Source organism: Littorina saxatilis, linkage group LG10, assembly GCF_037325665.1.
Source record: "Littorina saxatilis isolate snail1 linkage group LG10, US_GU_Lsax_2.0, whole genome shotgun sequence".
In the NCBI taxonomy this organism is placed as follows: domain Eukaryota; kingdom Metazoa; phylum Mollusca; class Gastropoda; order Littorinimorpha; family Littorinidae; genus Littorina; species Littorina saxatilis.
The window spans coordinates 16009136-16028769 of record NC_090254.1 but is presented as its reverse complement, the minus strand read 5'-3'; the positions used below and the strand labels follow the sequence as shown (position 1 = coordinate 16028769).

General features: G+C 42.6%; 1 protein-coding gene across 5 annotated transcripts; it reads left to right on the top strand.

The window, feature by feature from the left end:
- Positions 1-2027: 2027 nt before the first annotated feature.
- Positions 2028-19263, top strand: LOC138978271 (tRNA (cytidine(32)/guanosine(34)-2'-O)-methyltransferase-like). 5 transcript variants are annotated; one of them, XM_070350939.1, is made up of 11 exons: positions 2028-2094; positions 5236-5361; positions 12206-12275; positions 12758-12860; positions 13551-13629; positions 15046-15098; positions 15818-15871; positions 16714-16816; positions 17311-17394; positions 17933-18036; positions 18549-19263. In XM_070350939.1, the coding sequence occupies exons 2-11, from the start codon at positions 5241-5243 to the stop codon at positions 18822-18824; spliced, it is 1047 nt and encodes a 348-aa protein (XP_070207040.1). In that variant the 5' UTR covers positions 2028-2094; positions 5236-5240; the 3' UTR covers positions 18825-19263. The 5 variants fall into 5 exon arrangements, with proteins under 5 accessions (XP_070207040.1, XP_070207039.1, XP_070207042.1 ...); XM_070350938.1 differs by having other exon boundaries at positions 2053-2121; XM_070350941.1 differs by having other exon boundaries at positions 2074-2094; positions 5240-5361.
- Positions 19264-19634: the final 371 nt, after the last annotated feature.

Below are 19634 nucleotides of genomic sequence, written 5' to 3'. Positions count from 1 at the left end.
CAAACATTCTTAAATCATAAAAGAATTCTTTTTTTTATCAAGACAAGATCAGTACAATTCGAAGTTTTGAAAGTTTGAAAAAAGAAACGCCCGGAAGCAGGGTCACGCAAGGTCGTGGTTCTCGTAGCAGACGCGGTTTATGCCTATCGCCAGTTCCTCTGAACAGTCAAAAGCCTTCGCTAGAGTTCTTGTGAACCACAGCCGTTTGTTTCGTGCATAGTCAGAGGTACATAATAACGTGCTATTGCAGATAAGCTCACATCGAGTTGCATTCAAATTACTAACTGACAACTACATTGTGAAAAAGGGAAACTGGCATGATCACATGGGTTCACGATGGCTCAGGGGTAAGATAAACCACGCAAACATAAATTCTTTGAAAATTGCTCGCTCTTTACGGAGGGCACCAAGGATGACGGTTCTCAAGCGGTGAGTGTTTAACTGAAAGGGTATTTGTACTGTGTGTGCCTAACAGTATCTGTGATGGTTTACGGGAGGCTTACTGTGCCTTTAAATGTCAAAGTACCGAACAGGCAAGTTTGTCAGTGGGGGTTGGTATGTAGGCATCACCCACCTTCGCAGAATGCCTTTACTTACATGTATGCAGTGCTGTGTTTGTGTTTTTTTGCTTAACGCCCAGCCGACCACGAAGGGCCATATCAGGGCGGTGCTGCTTTGACATATAACGTGCGCCACACACAAGACAGAAGTCGCAGCACCGGCTTCATGTCTCACCCAGTCACATTATTCTGACACCGGACCAACCAGTCCTAGCACTAACCCCATAATGCCAGACGCCAGGCGGAGCAGCCACTAGATTGCCAATTTTAAAGTCTTAGGTATGACCCGGCCGGGGTTTGAACCCACGACCTCCCGATCACGGGGCGGACGCCTTACCACTAGGCCAACCGTGCCGGTGTATGCAGTGCTCAGTTCGTTTGAAAATGTCACGGTGAAAGTTCTGAAGGAGTTAAGAATCAAATGCAATTGTGGGAGTCAGGGACTCAGTTAAAATCAAATGTAGTTTTACGTCATTTGTGACTGTCTGACTGCTGTTTATTCGGAATCTGTCCCTTTTTCGTGGACAAGCAAATACGAAGCAAAAGGTATTCATAAGGTCATGTGAGTGAGTCGCTGCATGAGGTCACGTGAATAAGGTCACGCCAGCCTCGGTTTAATCCACAGAGATGTATACACGTCTATATATAACTCAGTGGTTTAATCCCGTCCCCGTAGCAGCTATTCTGAGTCTGACTCGCGGGGGATCGGTCTTTATTTATTTTTATTTTCGGTTCGACTGAATAATGTTATTTCTAATAATTATGCTTACTGTTACCAAATGACAACAGACATGTCTCGTTAATGATATCGCCTGCCGGCTCATGTTGATATCCATTTCCTCAATATGTCTGTCGGTTAGCATTTACAAACAGTCAGCATAAAAATTATTACGGAAATAACTCATATTATTATTTAGGCCTTGTTTTAACCGCCGGCAAGTAATACAATTTAGCAACTTCATTATTTTGATAAAATTGTCAGTGTTTCCAGTTATATATCCAAAAATAACAGATCTTAACTTTTTGGATCACAATTTTATTTTATTTTGTTTATGGTCTCCGGCGCATCTGTTGTCATGAGACTACGTTGCGGTTGATTCTTTCCCCCTCCTTTTCATTCATTGGTTCTCTGCTCAGTTTTTGCTTTTTGGTTTACATTTTCAACGTGATCGTTTTGTTTTGTTTTGTTTTAACAAAGTTAATAAATGTATTGTTTAAAAAATAAGTCTAAAAAGGCTCAAGTCCAGGTCAAAAAACACCTCCAGTGCGTCGACGTCACAGACAGTGTGTGCGTGCGGCGGGCGTGTGTGTGTGTGTGTGTGTGTGTGTGTGAGAGAGAGAGATAGAGGGAGAGGGTATGCACATAAGGTAAGTCCGAACCGGCTGATCGCAAAACGCAAATTTATATTTCTACAAGTTTTCCAGCACTTGTAGTTTTACACATGACAATGGAAGGGACGTCACTCTGGTTAAGGAGATAAGAGTTGTCTGCCTTGAAAAGAACGTCAACTTCCGGTTGGAGATCATCTCGAGAGTTAGTATAATTTCGAAGCTGTAAAATGTAAGAACAGTGTCCCAAATTAACTGTAAGACAACAGCCCGTCATTTGATAATGTTGAACTTTAGCGTTGTAAATTCAAAGCGCACCATCAACGTGCTCTTTTAAGCATAACAAGTCATTTTAAATACCTTTGATGTTACGGAATGATCGGTACAGATGCCTAGGCTTTTATTTACATAGCCATAGGTTTTGGAAGGACAACATTGAACATAGGCACAGCCATGCTTTCGAGGGAAGAGAGGGAACTCTGTTGATATGATATTCGTATGCATTTTCTCGTCATTTTCGTCGATCAAATGACCGAATTAATTAAATATGCTGGAATTGGAAAGGTAAATTTATTATAAAAAAAAAACTTGTCTGGGTGTGGGATACTTTTGGGCGGTTGTAAATCACTAAATGTAATGGGTGGGTTGTCGTTCTTGAAAAGTGCCTGGTCCCCAGGACATGTTTGTTTGACTGACCTGGAGATTGCCTAGAAAACAGTCCCCAAGAACTTGCAGGAGATTGTACTCATGATTCTTCAGCCACCCACTCAATTCCATGCACCAAAGAATCATGAGTACGATCTCCTGCAAGTTCTTGGGAACTGTTTTCTAGGCAATCTCCAGGTCAGTCAAACAAACATGTCCTGGGGAGAACAAAAACCCGCCCAATACATTTACAACCTCCCAAAAGTATCCCAGACAAGTTTGTTTTTTTCTGTAAATTTACCTTTCCAATTCCATAGCGACCACCGATCTATAAGTATAAGGCCTAAAAAAAAAATAGGTGTGGTTACGGTAACCCGACCTACCCTATTTTTAGGGGCCGACCCTATAACTTTTTATTACATTTGTCAAAAAAACACCCACAAAAACACAAGAAAACGAGTGCAGAAAACGCAATGAAAGCGAAAGCGCCCAAGTCGCACACTTATTTTCCTGTCAAGTAGGTTTAATTTGTACACATTAGAAAAAATAGTTAAAAAAAAGTGATTGCCTACCTTCCTACCCTATTTTATTGTGGCTATGTTACCGTAACCACACCTATTTAATTTTTTTGGCCTAACAACCAGTTTTGGTCAGTCCTTAGTACAAGTGAGGTTTGCTTTTCGGCATTGCACTGATTGACTGAATGAATCTGAAGATGTTTACTCTTTTTTCGATGTGTGACATAATTCCATTGGGCTATTTCATGATGTTTGGGGAAATTAGCAAACAATAGTAAATAAATAAATCCAGGTTGTGCCACTGTGATGCTTGCGTGCTCAGTGCATGTTGATCCAGAACATCTTGAAATCAAAAAGGAACTGAATCTGTAACTTGTAAGCCATATATGTGACCCTCCACAACAAAATGAGTCGCATGTCACCTCGCGCGGTTCTGCGCTAAGCTTAATATAAGTCCGGGGAGTGTCTGGTAACAGTGTGAGGGTCACCTTAGTCACAGGCTTATAACTCAAACAGTTTTCGCTCTTTTCTAAAACGGTTTTCACCACTGGATAGAGCATAAAAAGCTCTTTAAGATAATGTACAAATATGAAAATCATGCAAAGGTGACATGCGACTCATTCCGTGGGGGAGGGTCACATATAATTCATGTAGCCTTACACTTACAGTGGAACCCCTCTTATAAGACATCCAAAATTTGTGAGAAACTCCGGTCTTAACAAGGAAGGAGTCTTAACATGGGAGTAAATTCATAGAGGTTTGTTTGTTCGTTCATGGGCTGAAACTCCCACGGCTTTTACGTGTATGACCGTTTTTACCCCGCCATTTAGGCAGCCAGAGGCGCCGCTTTCGGAGGAAGCATGCTGGGTATTTTCGTGTTTCTATAACCCACCAAACTCTGCCATGGATTACAGGATCTTTTTCGTGCGCACTTGGTCTTGTGCTTGCATGTACACACGGGGGGTGTTCGGACACCAAGGAGAGTCTGCACACAAAGTTGACTCTGAGAAATAAATCTCTCGTCGAACGTGGGGACGAACTCACGCTGACAGCGGCCAACTGGATACAAATCCAGCGCGCTACCGACTGAGCTACATCCCCGCCCATTCATAGAGGTTAATTATGAACAAAAAGTCTGAGAAAATAGGATCCTAAAACTTAACAAGTCGTGTAAGGCGAAAATACAACATTTAGTCAAGCTGTGTGAACTCATAAAATGAAACTATGCATTGCAATTTTTCAGCAAGACCGTATACTCGTAGCATCGTCAGTCCACCGCTCGTGGAAAAGGCAGTGAAATTGACAAGAAGAGCGGGGTAGTAGTTGCGCTGAGAAGGATAGCACGCTTTTCTGTACCTCTCTTCGTTTTAACTTTCTGAGCGTGTTTTTAATCCAAACATATCATATATATATGTTTTTGGAATCAGGAACCGACAAGGAATAAGATGAAAGTGTTTTTAAATTGATTTCGACAATTTAGTTTTGATCATAATTTTTATATTTTTAATTTTCAGAGCTTGTTTTTAATCCAAATATAACATATTTATATGTTTTTGGAATCAGGAAATGATGAAGAATAAGATGAACGTAAATTTGGATCGTTTTATAAAAAATGGTTTTTTTTTTAACAATTTTCAGATTTTTAATGACCAAAGTCATAAATTAATTTTTAAGCCACCAAGCTGAAATGCAATACCAAAGTCCGGCCTTCGTCGAAGATTGCTTGGCCAAAATTTCAATCAATTTGATTGAAAAATGAGGGTGTGACAGTGCCGCCTCAACTTTTACAAAAAGCCGGATATGACGTCATCAAAGACATTTATCGAAAAAATGAAAAAAACGTCCGGGGATATCATTCCCAGGAACTCTCATGTAAAATTTCATAAAGATCGGTCCAGTAGTTTAGTCTGAATCGCTCTACACACACATACAGACAGACACACACACACATACACCACGACCCTCATCTCGATTCCCCCCTGTATGTTAAAACATTTAGTCAAAACTTGACTAAATGTAAAAAGGAGGGAGCCTTAAATTATGTCTTAGAATGGGAGTGCTATTGTGATAGATATTTTCATCTTTGAATGCTAATTATTTTCCCCTCTCTTTTTGTGTGTATGCATACATGCATGCATTCTTTTTTCTTTTTTTTTAAGTGTAAATGTTGTCTTTGTTTATAGCAAGAATGGGTCGCTCCTCCAAAGACAAGCGTGATGTGTACTACAGGCTGGCGAAAGAGGAGGGATGGAGAGCAAGGAGTGCTTTCAAACTCTTGCAGATCAATGATGACTTCAACATCTTTGAAGGTAGAACTAGCTAATACATGCCGTGTTCTGATATTTACTTCTTCTTCTTCTTCTTCAGCGTTCGACGATGGCTGTGTCTAGATTCTTTGGCCCGTGATGTTGACGAAGTGGGCTGTCATTTCCAGGTCCTGAGTGCTGCCCCATAGCTTGGTGTGCAGCGATGTCCCTGTGGGCCAGACATGTTTCCTCTCACTGCAGTGGAGTTGGCAGGTCTGCAGGAAGTGGTCCGGTGTCTGGTCCGCCTTTCCACAATGGCACAGGGCCGACTGTCTGATGCCGATCCTTTTTAGGTGGCTGTTTAGTCCACAGTGGCCTGTCCGGAGGCGGAAGACAATGGTCTGCTCGTGACGAGTGAGCTGATGGAGGGCATCTTCGTGTGGATTATATCCATTGTTTTTCTTTTTGAAGGTGGATTTTTGCCTGTTTCGGATTAGGGTCCTGGCTTCACCGTAAGTGAGACCAGAGGGTTGCTGCTCAGTTTTGCTGCCCTCCTTTGCCAGCCGATCCGCCACTTCGTTGCCCACAATCCCCGTGTGTGCAGGGATCCACTGCAGGACAACCGCTGTGGTTTGGGCCAGTGTGTTGATGTTTTGCATCAGGTGTTCCATGGTCGAGTCTGGATTGCCCGAACACAAGGCCTGGAGTGCTGACAAAGAGTCTGAAAGAAAGACAGCTTTCTTGGGACGGGTTTCCCACTGCAGGACTGTCTCTGTGGCTTTGTGGAGTGCCAGAACTTCAGCCTTGTAGTTGGAGCACAATCTCCCTCCGGATGCTGAGACCGAGAATGGGGGCAGGCCTGGTTTCTTGATGAATACGCCACATCCTCCGTTTCTTGTGGCGTCTTCAGCTGATCCGTCGGTAAAGATGTGTGTCCATCTAGCTGCAGGGTAGCGCTTGTCGATCTCTTCCATTGTCAGAGCTTTCAGCACAGCGTCACTCTGGTCTCCCTTCACAGTAATGCCAGGGATGGTGGTTCTGACTTCAGCTTTAAGGGTTTTTGGGGGCCAGTTGGTTGGATCAAGTTTCTCGCACAGTTCGATGTTTGCCGTCAAGATGTCAGCCTGCATGCGTTGCTCTTCCTTGACAAGATGGTTCAAGCTTTTCCGTTTTAGCCTGTTCTTTGTCAGGCTTTTTAGTTTGTCATGCAGGGGGTGGTCTGGTAGCCTCTTCATCTTTTCGGCATGTGCAAGAAGCTTGCTTCGCTGTCGGCTCTCAAGGGGTTCAACTCCAACTGTCTTTTCCATTGCGGCAATAGGAGTAGATTTCATGGCCCCAAGGATTATCCTGAGGCCAAAGTTTTGGACCCGGTCCAGTTTGTTGGTGTGCGTCTTGGCTGCGGTTGCCCAAGCACTTGCCCCATACTCCAGCACTGGGCGAACTGTTCCTGTGTACACAGTCTTCAGTATCTTGGAGTTGGCCCCCCAATGTGTTCCCGAGAGCTTCTTCATCAAGGCAAGCCTCTTGATCCCCCTTTTCTCCATGTCTTCGATCTGGGGCTTCCAAGAGAGACGTGGATCCAGTTTTACCCCGAGAAAAGTGGGAGTCTCAACTTGGGGCAGGGTTCTGTCGCCGAGCTTGATGGTGACTTTCTCTTTGGTGGTGGAGAGGGAGAACACAGTAGCCTGAGTTTTGACTTCGCTGACCTGAAGACCCCAGTCTTCTGTCCACTGGTGTACGTCGTGCACAGCTGTCTGGATCCTGCATGCTGCAGATGTGGCCAGGTCTGCTGTACTCCAGATGGCAAGATCATCTGCGTGCAGAGTGTTGGAGACATGGCGGGGGAGAACAGTGGTGATGTTGTTGATGTACAGGAGAAAGAGAGTTGGTGATATAACGCCTCCCTGGGGAACTCCTTCTCTCATCTTCACACTGTGGCTCAAGTGTCCGTCCAACTTGACTCTTGCTGATCTTTCATGCAGGAAGCCCCGGATCCATCTGAACATCCTTCCAGAAACCCCGCTCTCGAGCACCTTCAGCAGAAGGCCCTCTCTCCACACTTTGTCAAAAGCCTTCGTCAGGTCAAAGAACACGGCGACGACTTTTTTCTTTTCCTGGAACGCATTTTCTATGTCTTGGGCAATGAGGGCTAGCTGGTCTTCTGTGCTTCTGTGCCTTCTGTATCCAGTTTGTGTTGGTGACAGAATGTTACGGTCTTCAAGAAAGTAAAGGAGCCTTCTGTTGATCACTCTCTCCAAGAGTTTGCCCAGGCAGCTGAGGAGACTGATTGGTCGGTAGCTGTTTGGGTTCTTCTTTTCTTTTCCCTTCTTGTGGATAGGGATGATGGTTGCCTTCTTCCATATGGCTGGAACAGTGCCGGTTTTCCATGACTCATTGAAGAGTTTCAGTAGTGTTCTTTTGGCAAGAGGTCCGAGGTGTTTTAGCATTTCATTGGTGACACCATCCGGTCCGGGTGCTTTTTTGGGTTTAAGCTGTTTGATGGCGGCTTCAATTTCATTCATGCTGATGGCTTCTTGCATGCATCTATCCGTTGGTCTCTGGTTCTGCCGCTCCTGTATTTGTGTTCTGGCCAGTCTTGTCCGTTCTCGTGGAAGCTTGACACTGCTCTCATGTTGGTAGTGATGTGCCAGGTGGTTGGCTGCTTTCTTTTGTGTGAGGAGTTCCCCGTCTGACTCTAGGACAGTTTGCCGACGTTCTGGGTTGTCTTCGTTCAGCAGCTTGGTGAGCTTCCACAGCCTGTTTGTGTCTTTTTCCAGGTTTAGGGAAGAGGTTTTTTCATGCCATGCTGCGCGAGTTTGTTGAAGCTTCTGGCGTGTGTATTCTGCTTTGGCTTTGTTGTGAGAGGCTGTATTCTGGTCTGTAGGGGACTGTTCCATGTTCTCTCTGAGTTCGGTGACGGTGTTGTGGAGTTGTTGGAGCTCGTTGTTCCAACCAGGGGTGTAGGTCTTCCTTCTGCCTCTAGGTATTGAGTCCTTTGCTGCTTTCAGGATGGCTGCAGTGAAGAACTCTACTTTGCTGTTTAGGTGATGTTGCCCGAAGTTGAGATTTTTGCAGTTTGTTTCTGCTTTGCTTTGGAAGTTTGTCCAATTTGCTTTTTTGTAGTTCCAGCTTGGGCACTGCTTTCTGCTGGAAGGCCTAGAGTCTTGCTCAATGTGGAGGGTGACAGGTTTGTGGTCGCTTCCTCCTAGCTGTTGTTCCACCTGTCGTCGCGTGACTTTGGCTACATCGTCCGTTGCGATGGCAAGGTCTGGGCAGCTTGTTGTTCGCCACGCCCTGGAGTAGTAGGTGTGGGGGTCATCAGGGTGGTTGATGAGCACCATCTGATTGGTGATAATCCAGTCTTCCACCTCTTCGCCTTTGTGGTCAAGATTCGGGTAGCCCCAACTGGGAGAGTGGCTGTTGAAATCTCCAACAATTATCCACCTTTCTCTTTCAGGCTGAAGAGCTTGGAGTCGGACCTGTTTTGGTGGTGGGGAGTAGATGTTGAAAATGGACAATGGTTTGCTTTCTAGCAGAAGTTTAATTCCAAGGACTTCTGTGTCTTCGCCTGCAGAGTAGATTTCCGCCGCTGGATGGGTGTTCTTTACCAGGGTGAGAAGTCCTCCTTTTGGCCCATTATCTCGGTCTCTTCTAAAGGTCTCGTAGCCTCTGATGGAGAAGCGATGATTTGGGTTGAGATGAGTCTCCTGTATACAGCAGACATCGATGTTTTGGTTCTTGAGGAAGTTTTGGAGCTCGAGCTTCTTGGCTCGGACTCCCTCAGCATTCCACTGACAGATCTTGAGGTTATAGCCGGTCGCTTTACTCTGCCCCGTACCAGCTACATGATGGGGGTCAGAGATACCAGTCGCTGAGGGTGGGCCCCTTTGAGGCTGGGGGCCCGGCACCGTCTCTGCCTGGCTGCCCACAGAGACGACACCATCACGTTTCAATGATGTAGACACAACCATATTTGTCGGTGATGCATAGACACTCGGTTCTCACCTCACCCTGAAGGTCAGTGTCTTCCGTCTTCGGTAGGCCTTCGTGGGTGTGATTTTGGACTTTTCCTTGTCCTAGACAAGTTTCCTCACACGGTTATCGGCCCTCATCTGGCCGGGTTTGACTTCCGAGTGTCCTTCTCCTAGGAAAGCTGCCTATCAGGGCTGACGAGTCTTTCCAACCCGGCGCTTGTGAAAGCAGCAAAAACATGGGGCATCTTCATCCGCTAAAACAGCCGTTGGGAGCTCCTCGTCCGCCTGTTTTACCGTTGGGATGTGAGACTAAGGGTCCTCTTCCGCCTTCACAGCCGTTGGGAGTACACTCTCCTCATCCGCCTGGTCAGCCGTTGGGACGTAGAGTCTTTGTAGGTAACCCATACCTGGGGGTTTGGTTCATGGGCGCCAGGGCGTGTCCACGCACCGGTGGGCCTGCACTGCCGCATGTTCGGGGCCAAACCTCCTCCGCGCCCTTGCAATTCTGCCTGGGGACATAAGGCCCCCAGTTACCACCCAACACCTCGTGGAGGGTTGCTTTAAAGCTTGCATAGGACTTGTTGTGGAGAGGCTTACTGGCAGGGAGAGACTTACGCAAGGCTGCTCTCTTTTTCGCCGGTGCTGCAAGCAGCTTGGCTAGCCGGCGGTGAAGGCTGAAAGCGGGATGTGACAAGCACATGTATGTATGCCAACACGCTGCGGGCGCATCACACAACCATTCGTTGGGCGTTCTGATATTAACAAAGGGAAGTAAGCGCTCTTAAATGTGTTGCGACCCACCTCGTCATCGGCGCTTTTCCGGAAATGACCTGCCCTTTGTTGGAATTCCAACAATGGCCGCCATTGTAGGAATTCCAACTTTGCGCTACACGATTCTAGAAATGTACCGCGCGCATAGTGAGAATTCTGCTCTTTCTTAGAATGCGATGTAAAATGATACAAGTCATGATGGCCTATGATGATCCTTGTGTTTTAAAGTGATCAATGCTTAGTCTTGAAAAAGCAGATGCATTGTATAACGCACCAAACCAACTGAATTACAACAACTGAGTCGCGTAAGGCGAAAATACAACATTTAGTCAAGTAGCTGACGAACTCACAGAATGAAACTGAACGCAATGCAACGCAGCAAGACCGTATACTCGTAGCATCGTTAGTCCACCGCTCATGGCAAAGGCAGTGCCAGTGGAATTGACAAGAAGAGCGGGGTATTCGTTGCGCTGAGAAGGATAGCACGCTTTTCTGTACCTCTCTTTGTTTTAACTTTCTGAGCGTGTTTTTAATCCAAACATATCATATCTATATGTTTTTGGAATCAGGAACCGACAAGGAATAAGATGAAAGTGTTTTTGGAATCAGCAAATGATGGAGAATAAGATAAACGTAAATTTGGATCGTTTTATAAAAAAATTTTTTTTTTTACAATTTTCAGATTTTGAATGACCAAAGTCATTAATTAAATTTTAAGCCACCAAGCTGAAATGCAATACCGAAGTCCGGGCTTCGTCGAAGATTACTTGACCAAAATTTCAACCAATTTGGTTGAAAAATGAGGGCGTGACAGTGCCGCCTCAACTTTCACGAAAAGCCGGATATGACGTCATCAAAGACATTTATCAAAAAAATGAAAAAAACGTCTGAGGATATCATACCCAGGAACTCTCATGTCAAATTTCATAAAGATCGGTCCAGTAGTTTGGTCTGAATCGCTCTACACACACACACAGAGACACACACACACACACACCACGACCCTCGTCTCGATTCCCCCCTCTACGTTAAAACATTTACATGTAGTCAAAACTTGACTAAAAGTAAAAACCAAAAACACTTTTGATAACTTCGGCGGGCTGTAACAACACAGTTCAACGACCCATCTCACTCGACCAAAACGCACCAATTTTACGTAATTTTTAACGTTTCAGATCTTACAATTTACAACAACAAAAACACAACAAGAGTGTTCCGATATTACTTTTCACTGGTAACTATCGATGGTAATAATTTTTTACTCAGTCTTAACTGATTATATATTAAACTCACACAGTCTCTCTGGGCTGCAGAGACAGCATTACGTCCCTTTACTGGGTAGGCTCTTGTCACTGCATGGTAATCTACGCTCTTGAAACGTGATGTGCAAGTCTGTGCGCTATATTGATGTGATTAATTGTTGCAAAATGTTGATTCAAATTAAAGATGATTTCAGCCTGTTGTAACAAACTAACACTCTACTCTAAGAAAAAAAATTCATTGTGTTCAAAATAGATCGAGGCAACCCCCAGCGGGTTAGGGGGAAGAATTTACCCGATGCTCCCCAGCATGTCGTAAGAGGCGACTAACGGATTCTGTTTCTCCTTTTACCCTTGTTAAGTGTTTCTTGTATAGAATATAGTCAATTTTTGTACAGATTTTAGTCAAGCAGTATGTAAGAAATGTTAAGTCCTTTGTACTCGAAACTTGCGTTCTCCCAGTAACGTAATATATTGTACTATGTTGCAAGCCCCTGGAGGAAATTTTTGATTAGTGCTTTTGTGAACAAGAAACAATTGACAAGTGGCTCTATCCCATCTCCCCCCTTTCCCCGTCGCGATATAATCTTCGTGGTTGAAAACGACGTTAAACACCAAATAAAGAAAGAAAGGACACCCGGAGACGCACATCTCTCTCTCTCTCTCTCTCTCTCTCTCTCTCTCTCTCTCTCTCTCTCTCTCTCTCTCTCTCTCTCTCTCTCTCTCTCTCTCTCTCTCAGTACACACACACACACACACACACATGCATGCCCCTCCCTCCACACACAGAGGGTTTTTATCAAAAAAATTAATATTAGCCCACTAGCATTTCAAATGACACTCAAACTGTCGAATTACCTAACCGAGTGGATGGAAAATGTATTGATGTCATGTGTGTTACAGGTGTCAAGAGAGTTGTTGATCTCTGTGCTGCTCCTGGCAGTTGGAGTCAAGTGTTGTCCAAAAAACTCTGGTAAGAATGCTTGCAGATTAAGAATTAGCACAGAAGAATACTTCTTTTAATTATACTTTTAGGACCTCCAGAAATCTGAGAAAATATGATCTGAGTATAATTCTGTTGTCAAGAAAAGAAAATTGTCACAATTACAGATTTATTTATATGTTTGTGTACATGTATGCTTGTGTGCCATCTTTGTAGAAAATATATTGTTTTATTCAAAAAGTTATAAAAAGGTCATGTTTTGGAATTGTTGATTTGGTTTGAAAAAAAAAAGAGTATTCTATTGAATGTTGAAACTTAAGTTCAGTGAATAGGATAAAACAGTACGGTCTTTGGCTGTTGTGAATTCTCTATTTTGGAATGTCAGTTGTCACTTTCTGTACTTCACTACTTGTGTCTGAGTTTGTGTGTGTGTAAATAAAATTGAGGACTGTGAATAGTTGAGATAATATTGATTAGTAATTGTAATGAAATGATTATTATTACACTTGCAGGGAAGCTGAGGGGGAGAGGAATGACGCTAAGATAGTAGCAGTAGACCTGCAGGCCATGGCTCCTATACCTGGTGTCATTCAGTTACAAGGAGATATTACCAAGGTGTGTTTGTATGTGTGCGTGCATGCATATCTCTCAGTCTTTACCTACCAGGTGTCTGTTTTAAGCCTTTTCTTAATATATACGCTGCATGCAACTGTGCGCGGTGTCAGAAACTACTGCGCGCAGCTGTATGCAGTGAATCTCACTTCGCGAGTTTTGCTTTGAGCAGTAGAAAGGTGTGTCCCACACAGTAGACGCTGATTGGTTGGCTGGCAATGACGCATTGAAATGACACGTTTTAACCTTATGACAACATCGCAAGGCTGACGATATTTCTTCGAAACTGGGTTCCAATATGGATCTCGGGCAGTGTCCATTTCGTGCTTTGTATTATTTTTTGTGCAAATTCATGTCGGATTATGCGAAAGGTGGCGCACCAAAGAGTAATTTGTTCTGGGATTAAGTGAAATGAGTTGCTGTTGCCGTTCCTTTCAGGGATATGACTATACGCTGCGCGCAGTGCATGAAAAGCATATTTAGATTATAAGAAGCAAACACTGCACGCAGCGCAGATGCAGCACAGCTGTGCTTCGGCTTACTGGGTAGACTTAAGACCGGCCTTTAGAATGACCATTTCTTGATCTCTTCTGACAAATCTTTTGCTGCTATTTTCTGGTGATCTTATTTTCAATTGATTTGAATTCTTTTCTGAGTAGGCCTCACAAAAAAGGTTCTTTGTCTTTATCACAGAAATCTACAGCCCAGGAAATTATCAAACACTTTGAAGGAGAGCATGCTGACTTGGTCATCTGTGATGGAGCTCCAGACGGTATGTTTATCACTTTTCAGATTACTCTATTGTATCTTAATTTTACGAAGTCGCAGGAATTGGAAATTGAGGTCATATTAAATATGATGTATTTTGTCGTTAGAATTTGTAACAGCTAGTGTTAGCTGATAGTTTTTATGCGTCACAGTGCTTAATCAAAACAAATCTAATAATATGATGCATTTTAATTGTCAGCAGTGGTTACTCAGTAAAATGAAAACTCAAGGATCTTGCTAGCTTTAAAAAAAAAAAAATCAAAAACATACGAAAGGTGACAAGGAAAGAATGCGTCATGTAGCAAGATTTTGCAAGCTGACTTCAGCATGTCAGAACAACCATTTGTGAAAGAGTGCTTTTCATTGCCAGAAATGCAATAATCACAGAACAGCTGCTGTGTATTTGGTATGCCTGAAAGCCAATGGTGTGCATTTTCCCACATCTGATTAGCGTTGACAGCGGGTGTGAGGTGTCAAATTTGCCCAAATAGTGTGTCATTGTGATCCCTAGAGCATTTTTACATTTAGTCAAGTTTTGACTAAATGTTTTAACATAGAGGGGGAATCGAGATGAGGGTCGTGGTGTATCTGTGTGTGTGTCTGTGTGTGTGTGTAGAGCAATTCAGACTAAACTACTGGACCGATCTTTATGAAATTTGACATGAGAGTTCCTGGGTATGATATCCCCGGACGTTTTTTTCATTTTTTCGATAAATACCTTTGATGACGTCATATCCGGCTTTTTGTAAAAGTTGAGGCGGCACTGTCACACCCTCATTTTTCAATTAAATTGATTGAAATTTTGGCAAAGCAATCTTCGACGAAGGCCGGGGTTAGGTATTGCATTTCAGCTTGGTGGCTTAAAAACTAATGAGTGAGTTTGGTCATTAAAAATCGGAAACTTGTAATTAAAATTATTTTTTTATTAAACGATCCAAAAACAATTGCATCTTATTCTTCGTCATTTTCTGATTCCAAAAACATATACATATGTTATATTTGGATTAAAAACAATCTCTGAAAATTAAAAATATAAAAATTATGATCAAAATTAAATTTCCGAAATCGATTTAAAAACTATTTCATCTTATTCCTTGTCGGTTCCTGATTCCAAAAACATATAGATATGCTATGTTTGGATTAAAAACACGCTCAGAAAGTTAAAACGAAGAGAGGTACAGTAAAGCGTGCTATGAAGCACAGCGCAACCGCTGCCGCGCCAAACAGGCTCGTCACTTTCACTGCCTTTTGCACTAGCGGCGGACTACGTTCAGTTTCATTCTGTGAGTTCCACAGCTTGACTAAATGTAGTAATTTCGCCTTACGCGACTTGTTTATTTTATGACAGATTTACAAAATCAAAACAGAAAATTGGCCGAATTATTGTATTTTAATTATTTTCTTCTCAATTCTGTTTCAGTGACAGGCCTGCATGATATTGATGAGTACATTCAAGCACAGCTCTTGTTGGCAGTAAGAACTGGTCTTTGTTTGCTTTTGTTTAGTCAGCTGGTTGGTCATTCTTGGACTGTTAATATTACTTATATTTATGTGACTTATTTTGTATGTTGAGTTATACAATAAATGCTGTCTTTTGTGGTTATGTTCTTTGAGTTAATCAGGAGAATAAGATAGCTGGCTGTTTGTGTTATACTGTCACGGTAAAATGTTCTATATTTATCAATTATGTATTTGATTTATTACTGCAGTGCATTATTTCTTCTCAGAGGCCAGACAGTTAGTTGATAATCACAGTTAGAGATTAGGTGCAGCACAAGTGTCTTTCATTATTGCTATTGTCTTAGTGAATAAATAATTATGCTGTTGTCATGATTTTAACATGTTTTAAATCTTAATGAGTGCTTCTGGGGTGATAACGCGAGACAACTCCTGTGATCTTGCCGCGAGGTTCCGCCTGTTACCATTGTCTTTTTACCGTATAAAATGCACGACTTACACACAAACTGTTACCAAAGCGACATGCTATTTGGGACCAATGCATGTTTCTTTCCTTTCTCGTGTGATCTTGCCGCGAGGTTCTGCCTGTTACCAGCTGAAAGAAAGAAGGGGCATAACCTCACCAGAACCGCCCATTGTATTGTTGCATTATTTTGACCGGATGCCTATTTTCTTTTTTCTTGTTACCTAGTATCATGTATTGTCATGCAATCTTGTTTATGAATTTTGTACAGGCTTTGAACATCACATCACATGTTCTGAAGAAGGGAGGAACGTTTGTGGCCAAGGTGAGAATAACACGGAAAGTAATGAAAGCCTATAAGTATAAACATAAAACGATAAAGTGTGTGTGTGTGTAACTCTTATTTGCAACTGAATTAGCATGGCACCGGCACGGTTGGCCTAGTGGTAAGGCGTCCGCCCCGTGATCGGGAGGTCGTGGGTTCGAACCCCAGCCGGCGGGTCATACCTAAGACTTTAAAATTGGCAATCTAGTGGCTGCTCCGCCTGGCGTCTGGCATTAGTTGGGGTTAGTGCTAGGACTGGTTGGTCCGGTGTCAGAATAATGTGACTGGGTGAGACACGAAGCCTGTGCTGCGACTTCTGTCTTGTGTGTGGCGCACATTATATGTCAAAGCAGCACCGCCCTGATATGGCCCTTCGTGGTCGGCTGGGCGTTAAGCAAACCAACAAAATTAGCATGGCGAATTATAATGCGCTACCGTGGAACCCGGGCCCTTGCAAGACCTCCAACAAATCTTAGAAAAATCAGGTCTTAAAAGGGGGTTCCACTGTACATCATATCTTGTAGTACATTGGGACTGGAGTTATAATAACCTGGTTCCACTGTACATCATATCTTGTAGTACATTGGGACTGTAGTTATAATAACCTGGTTCCACTGTACATCATATCTTGTAGTACATTGGGACTGGAGTTATAATAACCTGGTTCCACTGTACATCATATCTTGTAGTACATTGGGACTGGAGTTATAATAACCTGGTTCCACTGTACATCATATCTTGTAGTACATAGGGACCGGAGTTAATAACCTGGCCAGCTTCCCTCTCGCGCATGCTCGTTGCAATTATTCTAACCAGAGCTTGTGTGTTGTTTTTTTCTTCAGATTTTCCGCGGCAAAGATGTGACATTGCTGTACTCTCAGCTGAAAGTCTTCTTCCCCATGGTGACTGTTCACAAACCTCGCAGCAGCAGAAACTCCAGTATAGGTAAGATCGGAGGCAGGAAAAGTCTGGTTGGGAAACCCCGGGTATAGATTCTTCAAAATGTGTGAGTTAATTTGAAGTTAGTTTCTTAACAGTGAATTGCTTTATGCTAATTTTGCACCTTGCTTGTGTATTTGAGTTTATTTTAATTTTTGTGTGTGGTGGTGAGGGGTGGCAGGACCGGCGGGTGGAGTCGGGGGACAGGGCTGTTTTATTCATGGCTAAAGCGTTATACAATTATTCTGTGAAGTATTTGATGGCAGCTTTAACATATATGAGGTGTGAAAACTTAGTTACTCGGGAAAAACTATCGTGTCTGAAAGAAATCACTTTGTTGATTTTGGATGTTGCACTGAATGTTCAGTTTCTTCTGATAGAGAATCAATTGATTAGATTAATCTTGTAGTTTGTACCAGCACTGCATTTTCAAATTGGAAAAGAGCGTATGTGATTTAATGTATGTTATTTGCAAGTAAAGTCATGTTTTGTTGTTGTAGAGGCCTTCGTTGTATGTCAGAACTACAGTCCTCCCAAGGATTACGTGCCCAACATGTCCAACCCATTGCTGGATCATCACTATGGTTCGTGACACTAATAATTTTCATTGGATTTCGTTAACATTCATTTTGAGACAAGCAAATGCCTGAATGATTGATAGCACAGTTTCTTGGGAAGAAGAGAAATAAATACAGTACAAAGAAACAGCGGAAGTGGATTCAACCCTACACTTTATTAGGATCTGGGCAGTGTAATGGTCCTTCCTGAACAGATGAAAGCTAATGAGTGTGGTATTTCTGCAGTAGTATTCTGTATTACTTCTGTATTACTTCATCATAAAAACTGACCCCCTAGGAGAGTAAAATAAACAGTCAGTAATTTGTCAGCGCTTTAATATTAGTTAAGTTTGAAACGGCATTAGAGTGAAGTTAATGTGGAGATTATATATGTGGACCTCCACTCTTGATATTGAGTTATATCTGCACACATAGTGTGCTGACTGTAAGTGTAACTCCATGCAGATTACTTGACTTTCAAAGTTGTCTTTCTCCCCAACATTAGGATGGTGAATTTTAAGCACTGCAAACGGGTTTGTAAACTTCATATCTCGATCATTTTCAGATGTGGATTTTAACAACCTGGAAGGACCTAACAGAGTTATTGTTCCTTTCCTTGCCTGTGGCGATCTTAGCGGCTTCGATTCTGACAAGACATATCCACTGCAGGTAAGCCTTCATGCACATTATAATGCAACAGATGAAACGTATTTGAATGAACTGGGGCTGTTAATTTGTGAGAACTGGATCCTGTTTTTCTTTATTTTGACCTGTGTTTGGTATCAAACATTTACTCTAATGATATATGATGTAATTATTGCACACAGTCTCTTCTTTTTCTCTGTAAGGTGAAGCTATCTGCTACTGAGTTAGGATTCCTGCTTGCAAGGTCGTGATTTCAAGAACAATTTTAATGTGACAGTTGTGATAATAATGATGGTGATGACAATAGTGTACCAAGGATTAATAATAATAATGATGAAGACTCATGAATCACCCCTTATTTTAAGAACTTGTGGCAATGTACAACAACTAAACACACACACTTACTCACACACAATGCACACACATACTCACACACTCACACATACTCACAAACACATGCAAACACACACACACTGAAATACAGGAATGTATAGTCAATTAAACTTTAGTTCTTTATCTCATCTGTCATTTTACAGCTGGAGGAAGGAGCAGAATACACATACCACCAACCTGCACAGTCGCCCATCAACCCGCCATACAAGGAGGCGTGCTACCTGCGTAAAAATGACCTCCTGGCTAAACCCTGCATCGCTCATTCAGTTTCCAGTCCACTTACACAAAAAGACAAGGCTGCTTCAGCCGATGGCTCTGCATCATCCACAGTAGCCGAGACAGATCAGAACTCATCATCTTCTATGAAAGTGACAGAACAATTACAAACACTATCATTAGAAGCAGAGACTGAGTTGTAGTGGGAGTTACTTCATAGTTATTGCCATTTTTTTCTCATGATCTGAGAGTTGCAAGACAATTCTTGTAAATAATCTGAATGCAGCCGTCAAAAATACTTTTTCCTGAGACTGAGTCAGCCTGCACATTTTCTTCTCTTTCCATCAATTCAGCAATGGGGCACTTGTGACTTGTTTTGTCTGCTAAGTCACATGGACAGATAGGACTTGCGTGGTGTCCAAAGTGTTAGCATAGCCACTGACGTGCAAACTACTGTGAAAAGACTCAAGTTGTCAGGTGTATTTCAGCAAATGTGGAAGAACTGTAATTACTGTAAGGAAACTAGACCATTTCAAGGATTGCTGCATACTTTAATGCTTGATGTTGTGAGCAATGAAGTGTGATTTATGACGCAATAAAAGTCGGGTGTCATGATTTGCCGATTGGCATTGAAAAACTGAATATGCTTTCCTTTGCATGTAGACCATCTTGTAAATTATCATGTATCTATTGAACAAGGGAGTTTTCTTCTTTGAGCCATGTGACGTCAGACAAAAGCTCATGGTTAGGCGGTTAGTCAAGACTATAAAAGAGTGCATGTTTGTGAGCGTTCAATTAAAAAAAAAAAAAGGAATTCTAACTAAAATCGATCAATACATAAATGTTATTTGTATTTTTGACCAAAATATGACATTTTACACAGATCTTGACAGTCACTGTTCACCATGACCGCTGCCGAGGTCTCGGAGGAACACTGACTGTCTCGATCTGTTTAAGATGTTATAGTTTGGTCTAAAATACAAGTAATGTATAATAGATCTGTCTTGGTGGGA